The sequence below is a fragment of the Ovis aries genome, chromosome 11, assembly GCF_016772045.2.
Source record: "Ovis aries strain OAR_USU_Benz2616 breed Rambouillet chromosome 11, ARS-UI_Ramb_v3.0, whole genome shotgun sequence".
NCBI classification, from domain to species: Eukaryota; Metazoa; Chordata; class Mammalia; order Artiodactyla; family Bovidae; genus Ovis; species Ovis aries.
The window spans coordinates 47,428,613-47,448,740 of NC_056064.1; the positions used below are offsets into that span (position 1 = coordinate 47,428,613).

A 20,128-nucleotide genomic window follows, 5' to 3' on the forward strand; every position below is an offset into this window, starting at 1 on the left:
CTTCCCTGGTGGTCCAGTGGCTAAGACTCCACCTTCCCAGTTCATGGGGGCCCAGGTTCAGTCCCCTAGTCTGGGAACTAGTTCCCATATGCTGCAACCAAGAGTTCACCTGCCATAACTAAAGAGCTCATGTGCTGCAGCAGAGACCGGAGATCCCGAGTGATGGAACTAAGACCTAGTACAGCCAAATAAATAAATTTTTTAAATATAATAAAAATTAAAAATCTCACATGTTATACATCCATCCCACTGTTTGGATGCAACACCCTTATATCAGTAGTTAACATACAGAAAATAGCCTCAGTGCCCTTCTTTTTCCCTCTCTCAGGCATTTAGTATTTTTCCTATAGCTTGACCAATTAAGGTCAATCTGCCTTCCTTGATCAGAAACTGTACTTCTAATCCTGACCATCAACTTGCAGATGTTCATTATTAAGATCTCAAAGTAATTTGAGTTAAATTAAAATGAATCAACATAAATGCATCTTTGTAACTAAAAGTTATGTAATCCACCATTATTGGTCAGTAGCTTGATTGTTAAAAGATGAAGGGTGAATAAAATAAACTTCCAGGAACACAGTCTGACTAGTTTTACTAAATATACACTTAGGAGATAATATCTTTGCTTATATTTTTACATTATGCCATGTGCAATCTCAAAAGATGTTTTAAGTATGACTTGGTAGACCAGATGACTAACTTTTCAGCTGTGCCAAAGAATAGGAAAAGCATTATATTCACAAAGTCGAAAAGTCGGTGTCTTCATAAATCAAGGCTTGCAACTCATAACCTTTTTTTCTCTTTCTTTTTTAGTTTTTAAATTATGAAAGTATGATAATGCATTTATAGGAGACTTGGAAAATATAGAACAAGGTTGCATATAGTTCCACTATATATTACAATTATTTTAAGTATCTAAATTAACCAGTAACTTTTAAAAATTATTTTTATTTAGCTCTTACAATGAAATAATTCACAGATCTTTCAAAATGAACCCTCATAATTGATCATTCATTATTTCCACAAACATTTGTTAAGTATATCAAGTATAAAAGCTTATTTCTGAGAGCTGAGAATAGGACAGTGAGCAAGATGGACAATATCTCTGCCCTCATAAAGCTTATTTTCTAGTGAGGAACACACATAATAAGACAAATTAGCATATGTTAAAATTTAGGGAGTGTCAGTGCTATGAAGACAGATATAACAGTGAAGAGATAAATGGGAATGACAGTTATTTTACATAGAACAGATAGGAAAGGCCTCTCCAAGGAGCCTTGTAATATGATGAAATCTGATTTACCTTTTTAAAAGATTTCTTTGGCTCCTGGCTATATAGATAATGTAGGGGATCAAGAATGGAAGCAGAAGTATAGGTGAAAGGTGATGGCTTAGACTAGAGTGGGAACAGCGGAGATCCTTTGAAGTGCTCATATTTGGACTATGTTTTGAGAAGATGGTGATGGGCTGGATGTGGACGTAAGCAAGAGAGAGGTTCAAGGATGAATTGTGGGGTTTTGGTGAGCAATTGGGTAGATGCTGGTTTGAGGAAAAGATCTAGATAGTTCCTTCTCAGTGGAGATCCTTTGAAGCAGTCATATTTGGACTATGTTTTGAGAAGACCGTGATGGGCTGGATGTGGATGTAAGCAAGAGAGGAGGTTCAAGTATGAATTGTGGGATTTTGGTGAGCAATTGAGTAGAGGCTGGTTTGAGGAAAAGATCTAGATAATTCCTACTATTTGATGGTAGGGTCAGTGGTGATACTGTTTATCGACATGGGAAAGTTTGTGGTTGGGGGAAGTTTTCGTAGTTCTGATTTGGTCACAGTAAGTTTGTCTATGAAACATCCAAGTGGCAATGTTGAGTCAGTAGAGATATAAGAAGAGAGCCCAAGAGAAATAACCAAGCTGAGGATATAAAATCAGGCATCATTCATGTATAGACTATATTTAGAACCATGGGATCCAGCTATTCTAGGGAGTGCAGGTAGCCAGATAAGAGGAAGAATGGAGATGGGAGCCCTGGGTGAACTGAGAGATGAGACAGGACCCAGCAGAAGAGGCTGAGTAGGAGTGGCCAGTGTGCTGAGAGGAAAATGAGGGGAATGTGTTTTGGAAGCAAGCTGCAGGAAGGGACTTGAGAAGCAAGACGTGATCCCCTGTGTCAGAGACTGCTGAGAGGTTGAGGAGGATGAGAAATGAACCTCCATTATTTGGGAAGATGCAGATGACTGATCATCTTAACAAGGACCATTCCAGTGAAGTGATGAGATTGAAGCCTGATTGCAGCAAACGGAGGAGAGAATGGGAAGGGAGGAATGAAACACAGTAAGCAGAGAAAACTTTTCTGTTAACATTTTGCTAAACATGGGATCAAAGATACAGTAGTTAGAGGGAGGAATATGGAGTCTTATGTCTGTGTGATCCAGGAGAAGCAGGAGAGAAGAAGAAATTGCTGCAGGAGAGGGAATGGATACTTACAGGAGCAGAGTATATAAGCAGATAAGAAAAGATGGATTCCAGAGCAGGAGAGTCACCCCAAAGCCCTGTCACCTTCCCCCCAATACAATTTCCAAGCAGATCACAAGGGTGCCAGGCTTCCCACTGTTAAAAGGTTTTTTCCTTTGGACTGAGGCATCTCCAAAAGACCCCAATTAAAATAAAGTCATTTTATACTTATGGCTGATTCACATTGTTGTATGGCAGAAACCCACACAACATTGTAAAGCAGTTATCCTCCAATTAAAAATAAATTTTAAAATAATTTTAAAAAATAATGAGGGATAGAAAGTCAAATTCCATATAACATTCTTTGAGTCTTTCGGCATTCTATTTTCTGTTTTAGGAGTGTTATTTAGAATATTGACCATTCAGTCGCTCCTAAAATACCCTTTATGAAGACTCATAAAAGTTATTTTAAGTCTCAATTTTAGGGAAAGTTGTGTCCCTTTTAGGCAACTAACAATGTTTTAATCCTTAGACACTAATACATCGTCATATTTCCCTCTTTTCTTTGGCCACTCAGAAGTTAAGAATAAATTCATGGACCTTGCAGTTTGTCACAAGAGTTAGGGGAAACTGAAGCTCTTTCTATCTCTCTCTCTGTCTCTCTCCATCTGTTTTAGGAAATTACCAAGCTGCTGCCTTTCCATAGGATTTTTTTGGATCGACTAGAAGAGAATGAAGCCATAGACCAGGACCTGCAGGCCTACATCCTGCACCGGATACATAGCAGCTCAGAGATCCAGAATAACATTTCTCTTAATGGCAAAATGGACAATACTACATTTGGCAAACTCAGTTCTCATCTCAAGACCCTCAGCCAAGGGTCCTATCTGTACCTGAAACTCACATTTGACCTCATAGAGAAAGGCTACCTAGTGTTAAAGAGCTCTAGCTACAAAGTAGTTCCTGTTTCGCTCTCTGAGGTTTATTTACTCCAGTGCAATATGAAGTTCCCAACCCAGTCTTCCTTTGACCGGGTGATGCCTCTCCTGAACGTGGCAGTGGCGTCTCTCCACCCACTGACTGATGAGCACATCTTCCAAGCCATCAACGCCGGCAGCATTGAAGGCACGCTGGAATGGGAGGACTTCCAGCAGAGGATGGAGAACCTCTCAATGTTCCTAATCAAGCGCAGAGACATGACACGTATGTTTGTACACCCGTCTTTTCGAGAATGGCTTATCTGGAGAGAAGAAGGCGAGAAAACCAAATTTCTCTGTGATCCCAGGTAAGCCATAGATCAGTAATAGCAGTTGTGAGCCTGTTTTGTATTTACTGCATGGAACGTGGGTATTGGAAGCAGTGAGAAGTGGTCTTCACAGAACATTTCACATAAAGGCGACATCACCTCTGTTTCTTCTTAACATAAGGCTATGATGACGTTAACTTGTTTTGTCACAGTTTTACTTCCGTGAGACTCAAAATCTGCATAGATGTTTAGAATGCTCCCTGCATTCCTGTATTTTTCTAAATTATCTTCTCTGATTCCCCTTTCAGAGAAATCCCCTATAGGGATCACAGGCTATAATCTGACTTTTCAACAAACTTCCTCAGTGCTTTTCAGAAAGATTTGATACACTGTTCACCTCTTTGACTCAGAGCAGAATTCTTTTAAAATTGTGATTGCCCGTTTAAAAGCCAGGCCATTGTTAAAGTCACCAGCAACTGACCTCATTAGAGCGCAAGCTGGTCCTAAGATTTATGCTGCAACATGGACTCTTAAACCTTGTATCTGGAAAAGACTCGAAGAGATCAGCTCATCTAGCCACTCTACCTTTAGATAAATTAAGTGTTATTATCCCCAGTTTACTATAAAGGCCTTAAAATGCTGAATCACTTGCAAAAAAGCATAAAGGTAACGGGGGGAGAAAGAAAGAGGGCTTAGAAGAGGAATGACAAGTGTATCATATGTACCACTCCTCCCCTAACCCCCACACCCACGGCAGAGGTCACTGACTTACCCCAGCACTCTTTCCCGATGCGCTTGACTGTGACTTAAGAATCTTTCTCAGTTCTACAAACCACACTCCATTATGAGACTATTTCCCATACTCTTGAGTAGGACCTAGATCTCTAGCATCCTAATGAGGTGTGCTTTCTACTCCTCCACACACACATAGTTCTTTCAAAGAAAAGAATTATTCCTGTAATAAGTTGATGTTATCAAAAGCAGGTGTAGTCTTGATTTCCTAGAAACGAAGAAGACACCAGCAACATAGCTGCCAAATGCAGAGCTTATTCTGGCTCAGAAAGAAGATAGGCCACATGTGACTTCTTCTGTGACTCATCAGAGAGGCTGACCACCTTTGTTCTGGGGTTTCATTGTTACTCCTGGGGCGTGTTCTTCACCCTTGTTAGAGACACTTGTGCTTGCAGGCACACTTCTCAGCCTACTCCCTGCCAACTCATTAGAAAATGAGTTCCAGATTCTGAAGACGATATTAAGCCAGGCAGATTTTGTGCTATCTATCTTCCCTAAGAGTTAAACTTTTTAAAGAAACATTCTGTAGTGGAAAGAACATGAACTTTTGAGTCAGATGACCTGCTTAATAAGTCCTACCTTTTCCAGGAACTGTGTGACCTTAGGAAAATTATATAATGTTTCTGAGACAGTTTTCTTACCTACATAAAAGGAATAATAATTCCTAGAACTGTTGAGAATTAAGTGAGGTCATGTAGTGTAATGCTTAGACTTGTGCAGAGTACAAAGAAAGTGGTTGGGGAATGTTCTTTGTCTTCCGCCTCTCTTTATGAAGCTGCACACCTCAGATTGGGACTTGAACCCACAAGCCAGGACTTGAACACGGCCAAAACCCAGTCTTTCAACTAAGATCACACACTTGATTTCAGGACTTAATGAAGCTCAGGTTCTTGATGTCTCATCACAGAAAAAATTCAGTGAGAGACAAAGTGATAGTTAAGTGGTTTTATTTAGAAAACAACACACTTCACAGACAGTATGGGCCACCTCAGAAGGCGAGAGTGGCCTCGAAATGTGGTGTGTTTAGTTTTAATGGGCGGGTAATTCCTTAGGCTAATGAGTGGGAGGATCATTCCAACTATTTGGAAGAAAGGGCGGAGGTTTCCAGGAACTAGGCCTCCACCCACTTTTTGGTCTCTGATGGTCAACCTTGGAACTGTCACGGCACTTGTGGTTTTATCATTTAGCTTGCTGATGTGTTGCAGTGGGCAGTACTGAGGATTAAGGTCTAGTGGAAGTTGACTTGTCTGCCATCTTGGACCCGTTTGGTTCTAATCAGTTTGTTGGGCTGTGTCTTCTTTCAAAGATTGTGCCCTGCCCTGCTTCCCTCCTGTTTCACGTGCAGTAATAGACCTTTCAGGTTTCCTTTAACTAAATCCCCGTGGCTAATTGGATAGGTTGCAACAGTCTTCTGCTATTAGTATTTGGGGGCACAAGATTTAAAAAAAAAAAAAAACTGGGTCTGAGTTCTCTATCAATTGTATGTGATTCCCAAGAGGATTTTATTGTAAATCCTGCTAGTACTGCTGCTCGTGTTAATACAGAGTTGGCAGTGACATATTTAAGAAAAAGAGACCAATCTAGAATTGCCTGATAATAAACACTGAAATCAGTTTCCAGAGGAACTTTGCTGGCTCATCTGCTCTCTCATCCTTGAACACCTCAGGGAATTGAAAACTGAGGTCCAAGGCAACCAGACTAACCCTGAATTAAGAGTATCCTTACAACAGATAAAAACCCTCAGGCTCCTAAAGGAGAAAAGATGGTATTTATGCAGCCACATCATGGCTTTCCAGGCTTACCTTCTCAACATAGTTTATTACCTAGAATCCTTTTGGCAAGAGGCTGATGCACTGGGACAAGAAGAGCAAACACTTCTAACTTCAGATGCTGTGTAGTCTATTCCCTGGTGGTTGAATAACGCTCAAGACTTCTGAGGGATCATCATATATCCCTCAATGGCAGAGAGTAAACAGGACCAGGAGTTATCAAAAAAGCTTCCTTACATGTTTCATCTCAGTTGGAATTCAGCCTCTGTGCAGTACTGTCTGGCACCAGCTTTGTTACTAAGTTGTTGATCTCAGACTTTGAGGCCCCCTGGGTCAATGAGATGGAAATTCACTAAGAATTTGTTGTCACTGGCAAAGCCCAGGCTGGCCTTTCAGAGAAACGGGCTGTAATTGCTTTCAGGAGGCTGGTTAGCAGGACTCCTCCAGGCAGCGTTTACCTGTGTGGCCCCAAGCCTCTACTTTCTGTGCATTGGTTCCCACTCTATTCTCCACTTTCTCTCCAGCTTCTCTCTGGAGCATTTCAGTAGACCAGGGAAGGCCAGCTCAGTGCCTCTGAAATCGCAGTAGGTAGTGCAAAGCCTGACAAACTCTGCATAAGGAGAACTTTCAGAAGCTACAGAACATCTCTTCTGGCCCATTTTCCTGGGCTTTCAACACTCACTTCTTCACCCTGAATTTGTTGACCTTATTAGGGAATTAGTCACAAATGAGAATATTCTACTGATGCCAAAAAGCAATTGACCTTCATCAGAAGTAGGCCACCCAGGGTGATCCTTTCTGCTAAGTGAAAAGAGTCCGTAACCTTAGGATGGTGCTGGAAGAGGAGGTAGCAGAGCTAGAGGTCAGTGCTTCAGCTGAGATAGGGTTTTCCTTATTTTAAATATCAGACAGCCTGTTGCCCCAGAATCAGGGCATACAGTTAACATCCCGGAAAGAATGACCTAAAGTTGCATACACATCTGACTGCACAGAAAGAGACGAGTTATAGATGCCTTTTCTTGGCTTGGTAATAGGGTTAAGGGTATCTGTATATATACACATGTTTATGTTTCTCAAACTGTAAGCAAATTATAGTGCAAAGTCTTTTGTTACATCAAAACTTGAAAGAGTTTAGATTTGCACTATTGATAGAACTTTGCCCTTTGCAGCACTCAGAAGCCTCAGACAGAGCGCTGCCTGCTGTTTCCCTCTGTTCATCACTCTCATAGTCTCTCATACTCTGAGATCAACCTGTCCTGTGTGTTATTCCCTTGGGCACTGAGCTATCAGATTAACTCACTAATAAACTAATCTCTGCTATTATGCTAATGAAAGGGAAGTAGAAAACATTCAAAACAACATGTGCATTTTAAGTAAGGCATTTGAGAGATGTCACCAGCCTTTATAGCTCAGTCAGTAAAGAATCTGCCTGCAATGCAAGAGACCTGGGTCAGGAAGATCCCCTGGAGAAGGAAATGGCAACCCACTCCAGTATTCTTGCCTGGAGAATCCCATGGACAGAGCATCCTGGCAGGCTACAGTCCATGGGGTCACAAGAGTCAGACATGACTTAGTGACTAAACCACCACCAGCCTTTATAATCCAACCTGTTGATGACTTTGATTGTTGAGATGTGAGGTTGATAGAGTACCCAGTTGGGGGCCACCAGCCTTGTGGTGCTGTCCAATTACTGCTTAGTATTTCTACGTAGCTTTAGGCTAGCCCTGAATGAATCCCCACTCATTTTTCCCTGTTTCCTATCCTGTTATCTCTGTTCTCTGTTCTCTCTTAGCCTTCCCTTCCCAAGGAACAGCTCTCAGATCAACATTTTGTTGTTTGTATATGTAGCATTCTGACGTAGAAATTAGAAGACTCTTCTGCCTTATTTTTAACTGTTCAACTAAAACATTGTAAACTTTCTCAAGTATTGAGCTGTGCAGCCTAATGAGGTTTGATTTGAAAGCCTATTTTGGGCTGACCTGATTTCCTCAAACTCAAGAGAATCAAATTTAGACTGGAGGGAAGGAGGAAAAGGCTACTCAAGTTCTACCTGTACCTGTAGGGATAGTTGAGAACTCACTCGATTCTTTGTGGCCAGAGCTGAAATCTTAACGATAAATGTTCTTTAATATTTTTAAAAATTATTTTTACTGTGTTGGTCAGCAGATTATACATTGGAGACTGGTTGCTCTAAAATCCATATCACAAAGCAGAGTGTCAGAGAAGAAGCAGCTTGTCAAAGAGCAGGGAAAAAAGGGCATTCTCCCTGTAAAGGACAACTTATTTATGCTAGGGACTTGTACAGCCTGGCTTCTGGTAGAATGCTTAAGTCTGAAGTGACCACAGAATGGTGAGTTGAGGATTGTGGTGGTTTTATTTATTTGGTTTTTTAATTCATACAAGAGCCTCCCGGCAGGGTGACCCTTAACCTTCATTTTCACGGAAACACAAACTTGAGGTGACTACTTCTCAGAGCCATCGCAGGCTGCCACAGTAACCCCTTGAATAGGTGGACAGATTCTGCGTTCTGAAAGCCTTAGGGATGAATTCAGCAAATTGATAGATCATGGGAAGAAAAAAAAGGCTTGTGGAGCTAAGTCAGCCCTTAGGGTTTGGGAGAGTTAATGCAGAGAGAAGAGAGATACACCAAACACCTTTTTCTAGCACATGACCCTTAGTAGAATGACCTTCTGATATCATAATTTTACTGTGATTTTCATTGATCTCAAATAATTGCAGAAATTTTTCTGATTTGCCAGTAAATATTTTTCCTCTTATTTAAACCAGTTTCTAACTCCCTGTTAGAATCAATAATAAATTTTATCAAGAATCAAATTTGAAATTCAAGAATAAATTTGAGATTCAAAACTCAAAATAATAATGGAATAACTATATCATTCTAGTGACCCAAGTCATGGCTTTTTAATATAATGCAAGGGGATACTGCATGAAACCTAATGTATATCTTGGAATGTGTTCAGTTTGCCCATGCATAATGGGCATGGCACACATGCCCTTAAACTTTACAGATTTGTTTCTCTCAGCATAGGTGATAGAACCCACAGCTATTAGTCAAATAGGTAAATTGTTCCCATTGTTAAAATTCTAGTATCTTCAAAGATAGGCAGCAGTAATGTATTTTTTTTCCTTTTACAAGTCCAAAATTAAGTTTGGGAAAAGTTGGTAATCAAAATTCTTCTCTAAACCAATTTAAAACTGAGAGCTATTTATTTTTACTGTCATAAAAACTCATGTGAAGTTTGCTAAGTTAATAAACATATGGAGAAGTAGTCCTGCTTATAAAATGGAGCGAAAGCATCATTTTAGGACCTTGACAGGCATGCAGAAGAGCCAGCTAATGAAAAGACAGAACAGACTTGTACTCTTGTTTTTTGATAGATTTGTAACAAAATATTTGATTTTGTTACAAAAATAATATTGCTTCATATATTTAAATTATATATATATATATACACACACACATATATATATACATATATATATATATAGCTTTTTTAAAGTGGATGTGCCCAGTCTACCAAATACTGGTTAACTCAAATTCACCTAAGTAGTTGAGCAGAGAAATTTTAAGGGAGATTTCTGGTACTGAAAGTAGCATAGGAAATAGAGGCTCATTTGTCCTGTTAAATGAGTCTCTGAAGCAACACTGTCTGAATGAAAAGATGGGAATCCCACAGGCTCTCCTAGATTGTCAAACCAAGATCCATGGCACAGCATTCAGGAGTTCCTGCCAGCTTAGTGGGATATGACAGCACATTTTGTTTTTTTGTGTTTGGAGCAACTTCCTTGGCTGTCTCCAGACTTTCAAAAGCAGCTGGAGCTCCACATTTCGTAAAATCAACACTAATAGCCTTCTGTTCGCCCAACCATAAGAACCCACAACTGTAAGACATGTTTTCACTGTGGCCATCAGCATATCCAGTTGGTTCTACCACCCAAATTTTGCTTGTAAGTGTCCACTTACCTCCACCTCTACTGACTGCACCCTAGGCTCTCACATGGACTGGTTTAGTGTCTTAATTGGTCTCCCTTTCAATCCATTCTCCACCAGCACCCAAAGTGATTCTTAAAAAATACAAATCAGACCATGTAACCTCCTGAAAAATCCTTCAGGCTTATTTTTGTGATTAGAATAAAATCAAAGCCAGATTCTTCAAAACCCTGTATTATTATACAAAGATATCTTCTGCCTACCTCTCTAATGAAGTTCATTCATTCTCCCTGTTAGTCACAGTATTCTGGTCATAAATGGTCATGTGCCAGTTCCTAGAATTTGCTAAGCTCTCTTCTACTCCTGGCTCTTTGCACTCAGTAGGTCCCTCCGTCTGGAGCGTGCTTTCCCTCTGTCATCACACAGCATAATCTCTCACTCCTTCTGGTCTCAGCCTAACAGCCACCTCCTGAGACTTCCTCATGTCACTTATCTAAGACAGTCCTTCCTGGCTTTCCTGGTCATAGCAATCTTCTTTCTTTCTAGTCTTTTATCAATGTATTATCTGTGAACACTTGTTTATTGTCCACTTTCCCTTCTAGAATGTGAGTGAGCTCCATGAGGACAAGAACCTTCCTATCACACTCACCTTGATCTTCCTAATGATTGATAGAGTTCCTGGCACACAGCACTCAGTAAATATTTTAACAGTGAATTAATGAGTGAATAAAGAAGTGATCAGTTCAGTTCAGTAGCTCAGTCATGTCCAACTCTTTGCCACCCCATGGACTGCAGCACTCCAGGCCTCCCTGTCCATCTCCAACTCCTGCAGTTTACCCAAATTCATGTCCGCTGAGTCGGTGATGCCATCCAACCATCTCATTCTCTGTCGTCCCCTTCTCCTCCCACCTTTGATCTTTCCCAGCATCAGGGTCTTTTCAAATGAGTCAGCTCTTCATATCAGATGGCCAAAGTACTGGAGTTTCAACTTCAACATCAGTCCTTCCAATGAACACCCAAGACTGACTTCCTTTAGGATGAACTGGCTGGATCTCCTTGCAGTCCAAGAGACTCTCAAGAGTCTTTTCCAACACCACAGTTCAAAAGCATCAATTCTTTGACGCTCAGCTTTCTTTATAGTCTAACTCTCACATCCATATATGACTACTGGGAGAACATAGCCTTGACTAGATGGACCTTTGTTGGCAAAGTAATGTCTCTGCTTTTGAATATGCTGTCTAGGTTGGTCATAACTTTCCTTCCAAGGAGTAAGCGTCTTTTAATTTCATGGCTGCAGTCACCATCTGCAGTGATTTTGAAGCAAAAAAAAAAATGAAGTCTGCCACTTTTCCACTGTTTCCCCATATACATGCTACTAATTATATTTATTTTAAAAATTTGAGAAACTCTTCACACAGTTCAATAGAATACATCTTGTTCATTCTGTTACCATGCCATCAGGAGAAAACAAAGACATGCATGTCAGCACAGATCCACTGAACATGTATTAAGTAATATATTCAAGGCTCTATGTTAAGCACTGCAGGGGATACACATATGAGTAAGATAGATCTGTCTACCAGGACTTACAGGTTAGTGGTTTTAACAAACACGTTTATAACCAGCTATAATTTAAGACAGAGTGCTGTACTAGAGGTACAAACAAAGAACTGAGGAACGTGGAGAACGAAGAACTGATTGATCTTCCTGTGCCTATTGTTGGTATTTCAAACTGTGACAGTTTGATGAAGTTATAACTCTTCTACCTTATAAGCCCTGCCAACTGCCTGAAGACTTCATTGGCAGAGGAGAGGCGGAGAAGTGTCCATTCTCCTAAGGCCCGTGCTGCTTTAGTGGAAAGAAGGACATTAGGAAACTGTGAGGCCAACTGGGAGAAAATAAGCAGCAGATTTCTGAGTTCTATGTTTAAAAAGAAAGAATGTCGTTCCACCCATTTCTACAAAGGTACATCTTGGGCATACTTCTAGTCTTCTACTTCCCATCAGCTCTTTCATTCCCACCTTGAATATGAAACAGCAAAACAAGCTGACTAGAAATGGATTTTGTATTCCAGTTCCATGAGAAAGCCACGAAAAGAGCATGCCAGGGCAGTTACTAACTAATACGCTGAAGATGGAAGCAAGTGTTTTTGTAAAGATGTGGGTGCCATTTGCAACAGGCTGACTGACTGTAAAGCATCAACCCCCAGATTTAACTGCAGGCAGAATTTTTAAGATGAGAGATGAAAAAGATCAGGATTGTCAGTCTATTCTCAATATTTGAGTCATAGTCACATTCATTTCACAGCTGATCAGTGGCAACAGAGATGCCCACAAATTCAAGGCTGAATTGAGTAGTGAATTAGAAAGTGGATCTGGAAGTCCTTGTGTTGCTCTTCCTCAAACCCATCTACTTGGTATTTATTTTCATGAAACATTTATTGAACTTTACTGTACACCAAAGACTGTACTATACACGAGAGAAACTTAGGTAATTAACATACCCCTTGACACTAAAGCCATTACCAAGGAAGGTCAGCTGCATAGCAACCAATAACAGTGCCACAGTACAAAGTACCCTAGTAACCTAGACAAAGAGAAAATACTTTGCAGGGACCACCCTGGTGGCCCAGTGGTTAAGATCCACCTTGGAATGCAGGGGACATGGATTCAGCCATTGTTCCGAGAACTAAGACCCTACATGCTGCAATGCAGCTTCTGAGCCCATGTGCCCTGGAGCCTGCACCACAGCTAGAGAGTGAAGCGCTGCAACCAAAGGTCCTGCACAATGCAGTGAAGATCCCAAGTGCTGCAACTAAGACCCAACGCAGCCAAATAAATAAATTTTTTTTTAAAAGAAAATGCTTTTTCAGAGCAAGTAACAGTCAAGTTCAGCCTTGAAGGATGAGTTGATCCCGTTTAGCTACAGAGGAACAGGAGAACACTCTAGGGAGGCTAGAGAGCGGAATGGCAGGAGGAAAAGCAAGTTGAAGATATTAAGTGCCCTTGAGGAATTACGAGAAGCCATAACTAGAAAATAAGACATGCAGTCAGAGAACGATAGGAAGTGTCACTAGGAAAAAAGTCTCAAAAGTTTAAGACTTCTCAGTTCATTCTGTAGATAACAGGGTGTCTCTATAATTTTTGAGAAAAGAAGAGACAATGATCAGATAAGTCTGATCAAGTGCAAAATAGCTCTGACAAGTAGTGTATGGAAGATGGGTTGAAGGAGAGACTGCAGGCAAGGAAACTAGTTACAGGTCTAGAACAATAGTCTAGCTGAGAAATACTAAGACTGCAATGTGAGAACAGAGAGCTGTGTAGACTATTTAGAGATACTCAAAAGCACCTGGTCTTTTTTTGTATATGGGAGGTAAGGGTGGAAGAATCAAAAATGACTTCAGAACTTATCTTGGATGATGGAAAATAGTGAAGCTACTGATCGACATAGAGCATTCTGAATGGGGGAAGAACTCTAGCGTGAGTGAAGGCAGGAGGAAGAACAGGCTTCTGGAGAGAGGTGAGTCCTATTTTGGACATGTTTATAATGAATTGCCTGCAGGGGAGGATGCACAATTGTATTTAGAAATATGACCTTGGAGAATAGGAAAAGAGAAAGTTGAAGGCATGAGGTTATGGATTGAGGAGTTACCAGCAAGTGACTGACAGTAGAAGCCATAGTAATTTAACAAGGTCATCCAGAGTTCAGAGTATAAAGCAGAAAGTTTGGATGCATGAAAACAGAATAGGTGCTTTTTTTTTTAAACTGAAGTATAATTGTTTTACAGTATTGTGTTACTTTCTGCTATATAGCCAAGTGATTCATTTTTACATATAAATTTACATTCATTTTTGTAGTCTTTTCCATTATGGTTTATCATAGGATATTAAATATAGTTCCCTATGCTAAACAGCAGGACCTTGTTGCTTATCCATTCTGTGTGCATTACCTTGCATCTTTGAACCCCAGCCTTCCACTCTGTCTGTTCACCAGCCTCTTCCCACTGGCAACCACAAGTATATTCTCTATGTCCGTGAGTCTGTTTCATGCATGCGTGCTAAGTCACTTTAGTCATGTCCAACTCTTTGTTACTCTAAGGATCCACCAGGCTCCACTCTCCATGGGATTCTCCAGGCAAGAATACTGGAGTGGGTTGCCATGCCCTCCTCTGGGGGATCTTCTGTTTTATAAGTAGGTTCATTTCAGAATAGGTATATTTAAACACTAGAAGAAAATGGTGAGCCAAGTAATAATTTACAAGAGTAATATTACAGTTATAAAAACAAAAGAAAGTAATAAGATCGTGAAATCAAAGATAAAGATTTTTCTGCACTAGGTCTGATGTGATGAATATAATTTCTGCCTATGTTCCATTAGCACCTGACCCCACTTGAATGTGAACGCAAGGTCCCTGGCAAAGTAACTGCTTCCCACCAACCACCCTTGACTGTGGACAGGAGCACAGACCTTTTGTAGACAGGTATCCATCTCTGCCCCATAATTCTAATCTCACTGCTGCTGCTGCTGCTGCTAAGTCACTTCAGTCGTGTTTGACTCTGTGTGACCCCATAGACGGCAGCCCACCAGGCTCCCCCGTCCCTGGGATTCTCCAGGCAAGAACACTGGAGTGGGTTGCCATTTCCTTCTCCAATCTAATCTCACTAGGTCTCCCTAAATAATTCCCACATGTACCTCTATAATATAAAGACATTCCACAGCAGCACATGTCATTTCAGCCCACACTGTAAGATAGCTAGGACAGGCTTTAGATTGTACACAGTTCCTTGCCAGCTGGCTGTCCCTGTTCCACTTTATCACATCCTAGCACCACACAGAAGAATATCAGAACACTTAAGTGTTGTTTCTCTGAAATGCTGAAGTGTTGTATGTTGAGTTTGCCCTCCCAGGAGCTGATGACATCTGTGACCACACGTTAAGTGACTCTGACAAGAACAATGGAAGACCCATCCATGCTGGAGATATTTGAGTACATTTGTTAGTACTACAAGTAGAGACTTTAAGATCCCTAACTCTAAGGGTTGCTAAGTGAAAAATCTATTAGAAAAACAAACTTAGTACCACTGTATATTTTATAGTTGTATAAAACTAAAACAGTTGTATAATAACTGTTAGGCAACTTCCAAACCAGTAAATGGGTGGAGGGTAGGGATGTTGATTCTTGCCTTAGAAAGTGTTGCCTGAGAGACTCCAAAGCTCTGAATTCTTTGAGGTACTGGGGCATCAGATATGAGCAGCTCCTCATTGTCTTACCATCTGTAGTTGTCCAAGGGTGACTATCACTTGTCTCTGATAATTCTGTGTCAAGGGGCTGCTGAAGCCTTCAGCTGGAATTGAGATTGGATCTACCCTGTGTTATGCTGGGTATGACCTTCCCTGCCTTTTGTTGGGAGAGAGGAGAATGCTGGGGGAGGAATCTTCACTCTGGCATGTGATTGATTCTCTCCTAAAATATGTCCAAGCAAATCTATCTTGAATGTAAGGCTTATATCCTTCTGAAAATCTCTGCTGGACATGAGAAATTCATATTCCTCCTGTTAGCTTGACTTTCACCTTACTTCTTAGGATCTGGTTAGCTCTGGTCTTGTCCCCATTCTCTGCCTGAATTGACAGTACCAGGTTTTCCTCCAGAGCTAACTGTGAATGGCACCCATCCCCAATCATTTTCCCCTATCCATGGGCTTCTCTTCCGGCTGTAAAGGTACAGTGAGGTTAGTGGAAGGGCAAAGATTGGAGTTAAGGATAGGGTATCACATTTCACCCTGCTGTACACATTAGAACTCTGAGCACACAGTCGTCCTCTCACATGTTTTAAGTCTTCTGAGATTGCTGCTCATTCCTTTAGTTTAAGCGCTGTGCTAGTGACTACGGAGGATACAAAAGAAATATAAAATACATTTACCTAATATCTCTTACTTAATTCCCACCCCAGTCCTGAGAGAGAGGCGTTACTCTCCCTGTCTTTCAAAGAGCTTAGAGAGCTTGTCCACTGCTGAAAGCGTGAAAGCGACTGAATTTGGCTTTATTTCAGGAGTAAGGAAGCAATGTTGTGAGTGCAGATAAGGAGTCTGCAAGGTGACTGAATCACAAAGTGACCTCATTATATAAACTGGATGGAAATCCTAATACTTCTGCCCTCACCGTGGCTACCACCCACTGGTCTTTATAACCACATATGAGCTCACATGAAAGTCAGTTTTTATCACCATCATCTGTAATTAGAGGGGGAAACACAGTTGTGTTCAGTCATACTTAAAATGTCACATAGACTAGGGATCTCTCTATTTCTTAACTGCTGTCTCCCAAAAATGCTAATCGAAAAATGTCAAAATTGACAGTTGCCAATTTTGATTGTAAGAATTCAGATTGTATACTATAAAAATGAACATACTATTCTTTACGTTTTAATCTTATCGAAGTGGCAGTGGAACAAGGTTTCAGAAGACCTTGGATTCTCATCTCTTTATCTCGTAGCCAGGTGAGCTGGAGTCTGTTCTCCAGTCTTGCTGAGTCTCGGTCAGTCTACCACGTTAGTAATATTCACGCCTGTGCCCATAATAAAGGTGTACAGGGGAATCTAAATAAGTGCTGTAGTAATTTTGGAAACCATAGGTAGTGTCCAAATGTACATTTGTACAAAAGGGACTGTTATTCATTCATTCTGCAAGTATGGACTCTAGTTCGCTCAGAAAACATATATGAGAAAGCGTAGCTTCTGTCCTCAGAAGAGTCTCCAAGAAGACGATGTGCAGACCCACCCAGTGCATGGCTGTAGCAGGTGTGACGGTGGAGCTGTGTGCCAGATACATCAGAGCCTAAAGGAAGGAACCGCTGACCCCATCTGGGGGCGACCAGAGGAGACTGCACAGAGGCGGTGCTGTGAACTGAGGCTTGAAGACTGGGAAGTAGTTTGCTGATGAATTACAGGCAGAGGGAAAGCATGTTCAAAGCTCTATAGTTTACTCCATCTGGAATTAGAAGTACGAGGTCAGGAGGTGAAGAAACGGATAAGGGACAGATTATGGGGAGGCTTTGAATGCCATGTTTAGATTTACGGTTTAGAGTTTAGATTATGTATGGGAGGAAATATAGAGCCACTGAAGGATTTTGAGGAGAAATTTGATCGGGTTTTCGCTGGATAGATACTGGTACGAGCCAGGGAGGAGGCAGTGGCAAGAGTGAAGCTCTTGCAGTTATCCATGAGAGATGATGTACAGGGAGGAGAAAACAACTGCTTGGTGTTATGCCTGAGCAACTGGAGGTTGTTTGTTTTTTTTTTTTTTAAGAAGTCTTAAGGGGATTTGGTTTTAAGGGAAATCTTCAAACAGCCATCGTTTGACAGGTCATTTGGAGGTAGAGGTGTCTGCAGGCAGCTAGAGAAGCAGAGAAAAATCTCAGTGCTGCAATGTCATTGCAGTGAGAGCTGAAGCCAGGAGTCGAGGTGAGGGCTGCCTCTGAAAGATGAGTAAATGGGGAATAGAGCAAAGAAATTATGTAACCGAAGGAAAGTGGAAGAGAAAAGTGCCAGGGTAGTGTCTTAGATGTCAAGAGAAGAGACAGTTTCAAGGGAAACAGTCCATAAGACCTAATGCTGGATGGAGAAGAAAAAGGAAAAACAAAAGATCAAAGGCAAAAAGAAAACCAATTAAGAGGCTGCTGGTGATCTTAAGAGAATAGTGAGGCTAGAAGTCAAAAGGAATAGGGCTCAGGAGTGAGCAGATAATAAGAAAAATAGAAATAAATGTAGACAAGCCCACATATAGAGCCATTCAGCCTGGGTTAGCTAGTGGCATCGTAGTTTGTCAGAACAGTAAGGTACGAATGGGAATGCCAGCATGTAATGGAAATTGCTGTTTTACCTTTCATGTCCTCAACACCATAAGCTTTGAGTCCAGTGAACTGACCAGAATCATTCTTTCACGAATAATACAACAGCTTGTATCCAAAAAGAAGGAAACTACAGTTGTCACCATCTTTTCCTTGACCTCTGTGGCTTGCTGTTTCTCCTCGGTGCTTGATCAACGACAACAAAAGCAAGCACTGTCCTGTGGGTGACTGAAGATGAGAAGCATCTTCCCAGGGTGTCTTGGTCACGGTAGTAAGGTGAAAGCACTGGGGCAAAGTCAGGTCTGTGTCTACCTGACGATTCATGTCCTTGTCCTGAGCTTTTTCCTTAATCCTCATAGGCATGGATTCTCCTTAATGGCCTGAAGCATAAATGATGGATCAGAGGCCTGTGTCTGGAGTTCTTATCTCTATGGACAGTCAGATGAGTCATTTAAAGTAAATAATTCTTTTATCAGGGAGGCTGCAATCATTTCATTGTTAACAACTGGATAGGATTTTGAGAACTTAAGTTAGGGCACTTTTATCAATGGTTCTCATTAACTTAAAATAGCCTATGAACTACATTGGGCTTTCAAGGGCTGTGTAAACGTTCAGTAGCAATTTCTGGATTTTGTGAGTGGAAAACAATTCCAGGCTCATACCTTAAGACAACGGGCTTCCCTGGTGGCTCAGCTGGTGAAGAATCCACCTGCAATGCAGGAGACCCTGGTTTGATTCCTGGATCGGGAAGATCCTCTGGAGAAGGGATAGGCTACCCGCTCCAGTGTTCTTGGGCTTCCCTGGTGGCCCAACTGGTAAAGAATCTGCCTGCAATGTGGGAGACCTGGGTTTGATCCCTGGGTTGGGAAGAGCCCCTGGAGGAGGGAACAGCTACCCACTCCAGTATTCTGGCCTGGAAAATTCCATGGACTGTATAGTCCATGAGGTTGCAAAGAGTGGGACACAACTGAGCGACTTTCACTTTCACACTTTCACCTTCAGATGACACTGATGACTCCATGCAGGATACAGTTGTCTGAGACAGTCTCTCAATGAAGTAGCTCTCTTTCCTTTATGGTCAGTCTTATCTAATCACATAAGATGACCTGGTATCCACTAGAATCCAGAAATTGTATGAAGCCAAGGTTAGAAGATGGTAGAATTTCCTTTTAAAGCTTTATAGGATGATTCCCACCTAAGTGGGTAGCCTTTCCCTTCTCCAGGGGATCTTCCCCACCCAGGGACTGAACCCAGGTCTCCTGCATTGCAAGCAGATTCTTTACCATCTGTACCACCAGGGAACCCCACCTAAGTAAGACGGGGGCTGTCTCATCTTCTGTTCTCCAGGTTCTTTACTGAAACTTTATTTATAAAGGAGGAAAGGAAGGACTTGTTTCTTTTTTCAGACTTCAGATTTAGACATCTTCAAATGTTAGACCTGGAAGCATAGCCAGTGTTAATTGTGAGAGAAAATCTTCCAGTAGACATTTGGGCCTTCTCTCAAGCAGAGGTCACCAACAAAAAATTCACTTGCTGTTTTTCCTTCTGTTTGATGAATTCATTGGGCTTGAAACTGAGATCACAGTTTTATTTCCCTCCTTTGTGACACTCCCAAGTGAAAGGAGTAAAAGAGCTGGGTTATCAGTGGCACACAGAACTCTGCTTGACTGCTCACCTGATGGGGGGCAGAGAGACAGTTATTACTCTGCAGTGGCACAGTTCCTACAGACTATAGCAGGGTGGTAAGAGGGCAGAGCCCAGAAGTGACCCAGTGTCCTTTGTTTAATGTCTAATCTTGCTTTGTGAAAATTTTATTGAGAATTTTTATGGGCCATACACAATGTTTGGCACTGTGGAGAGCATAAACAACTCGAGATTTCTGTCATAAATGTAAATAAAAAGAGATATACAACCCTGTATTTATACATATACTTTACATATATACACATATATTAATACATTCACACTTAAAAGAGTATATCATTAAGACACTTTAAGCTGGAAGAGATAGAAAACATCAACTCAAATGGATTAAGCAGTAGAGAAATTTATCATTTCGTATAACAAGGAGTCCA

At 41.2% G+C, this 20,128-nt stretch overlaps 1 protein-coding gene across 7 annotated transcripts in view; it reads left to right on the forward strand.

Annotated features, from left to right (window-relative positions):
• The window catches only part of TANC2 (tetratricopeptide repeat, ankyrin repeat and coiled-coil containing 2), a 371,608-nt gene that overhangs the window by 308,697 nt on the left and 42,783 nt on the right, over positions 1-20,128 (forward strand). For all 7 annotated transcript variants that reach the window (XM_042256150.2, XM_027974357.3, XM_042256152.2 and 4 more), the window contains one exon: positions 3,127-3,734. In XM_042256150.2, the coding sequence (XP_042112084.1) occupies positions 3,127-3,734 (608 nt within the window). The remainder of the gene's footprint in view (positions 1-3,126; positions 3,735-20,128) is intronic.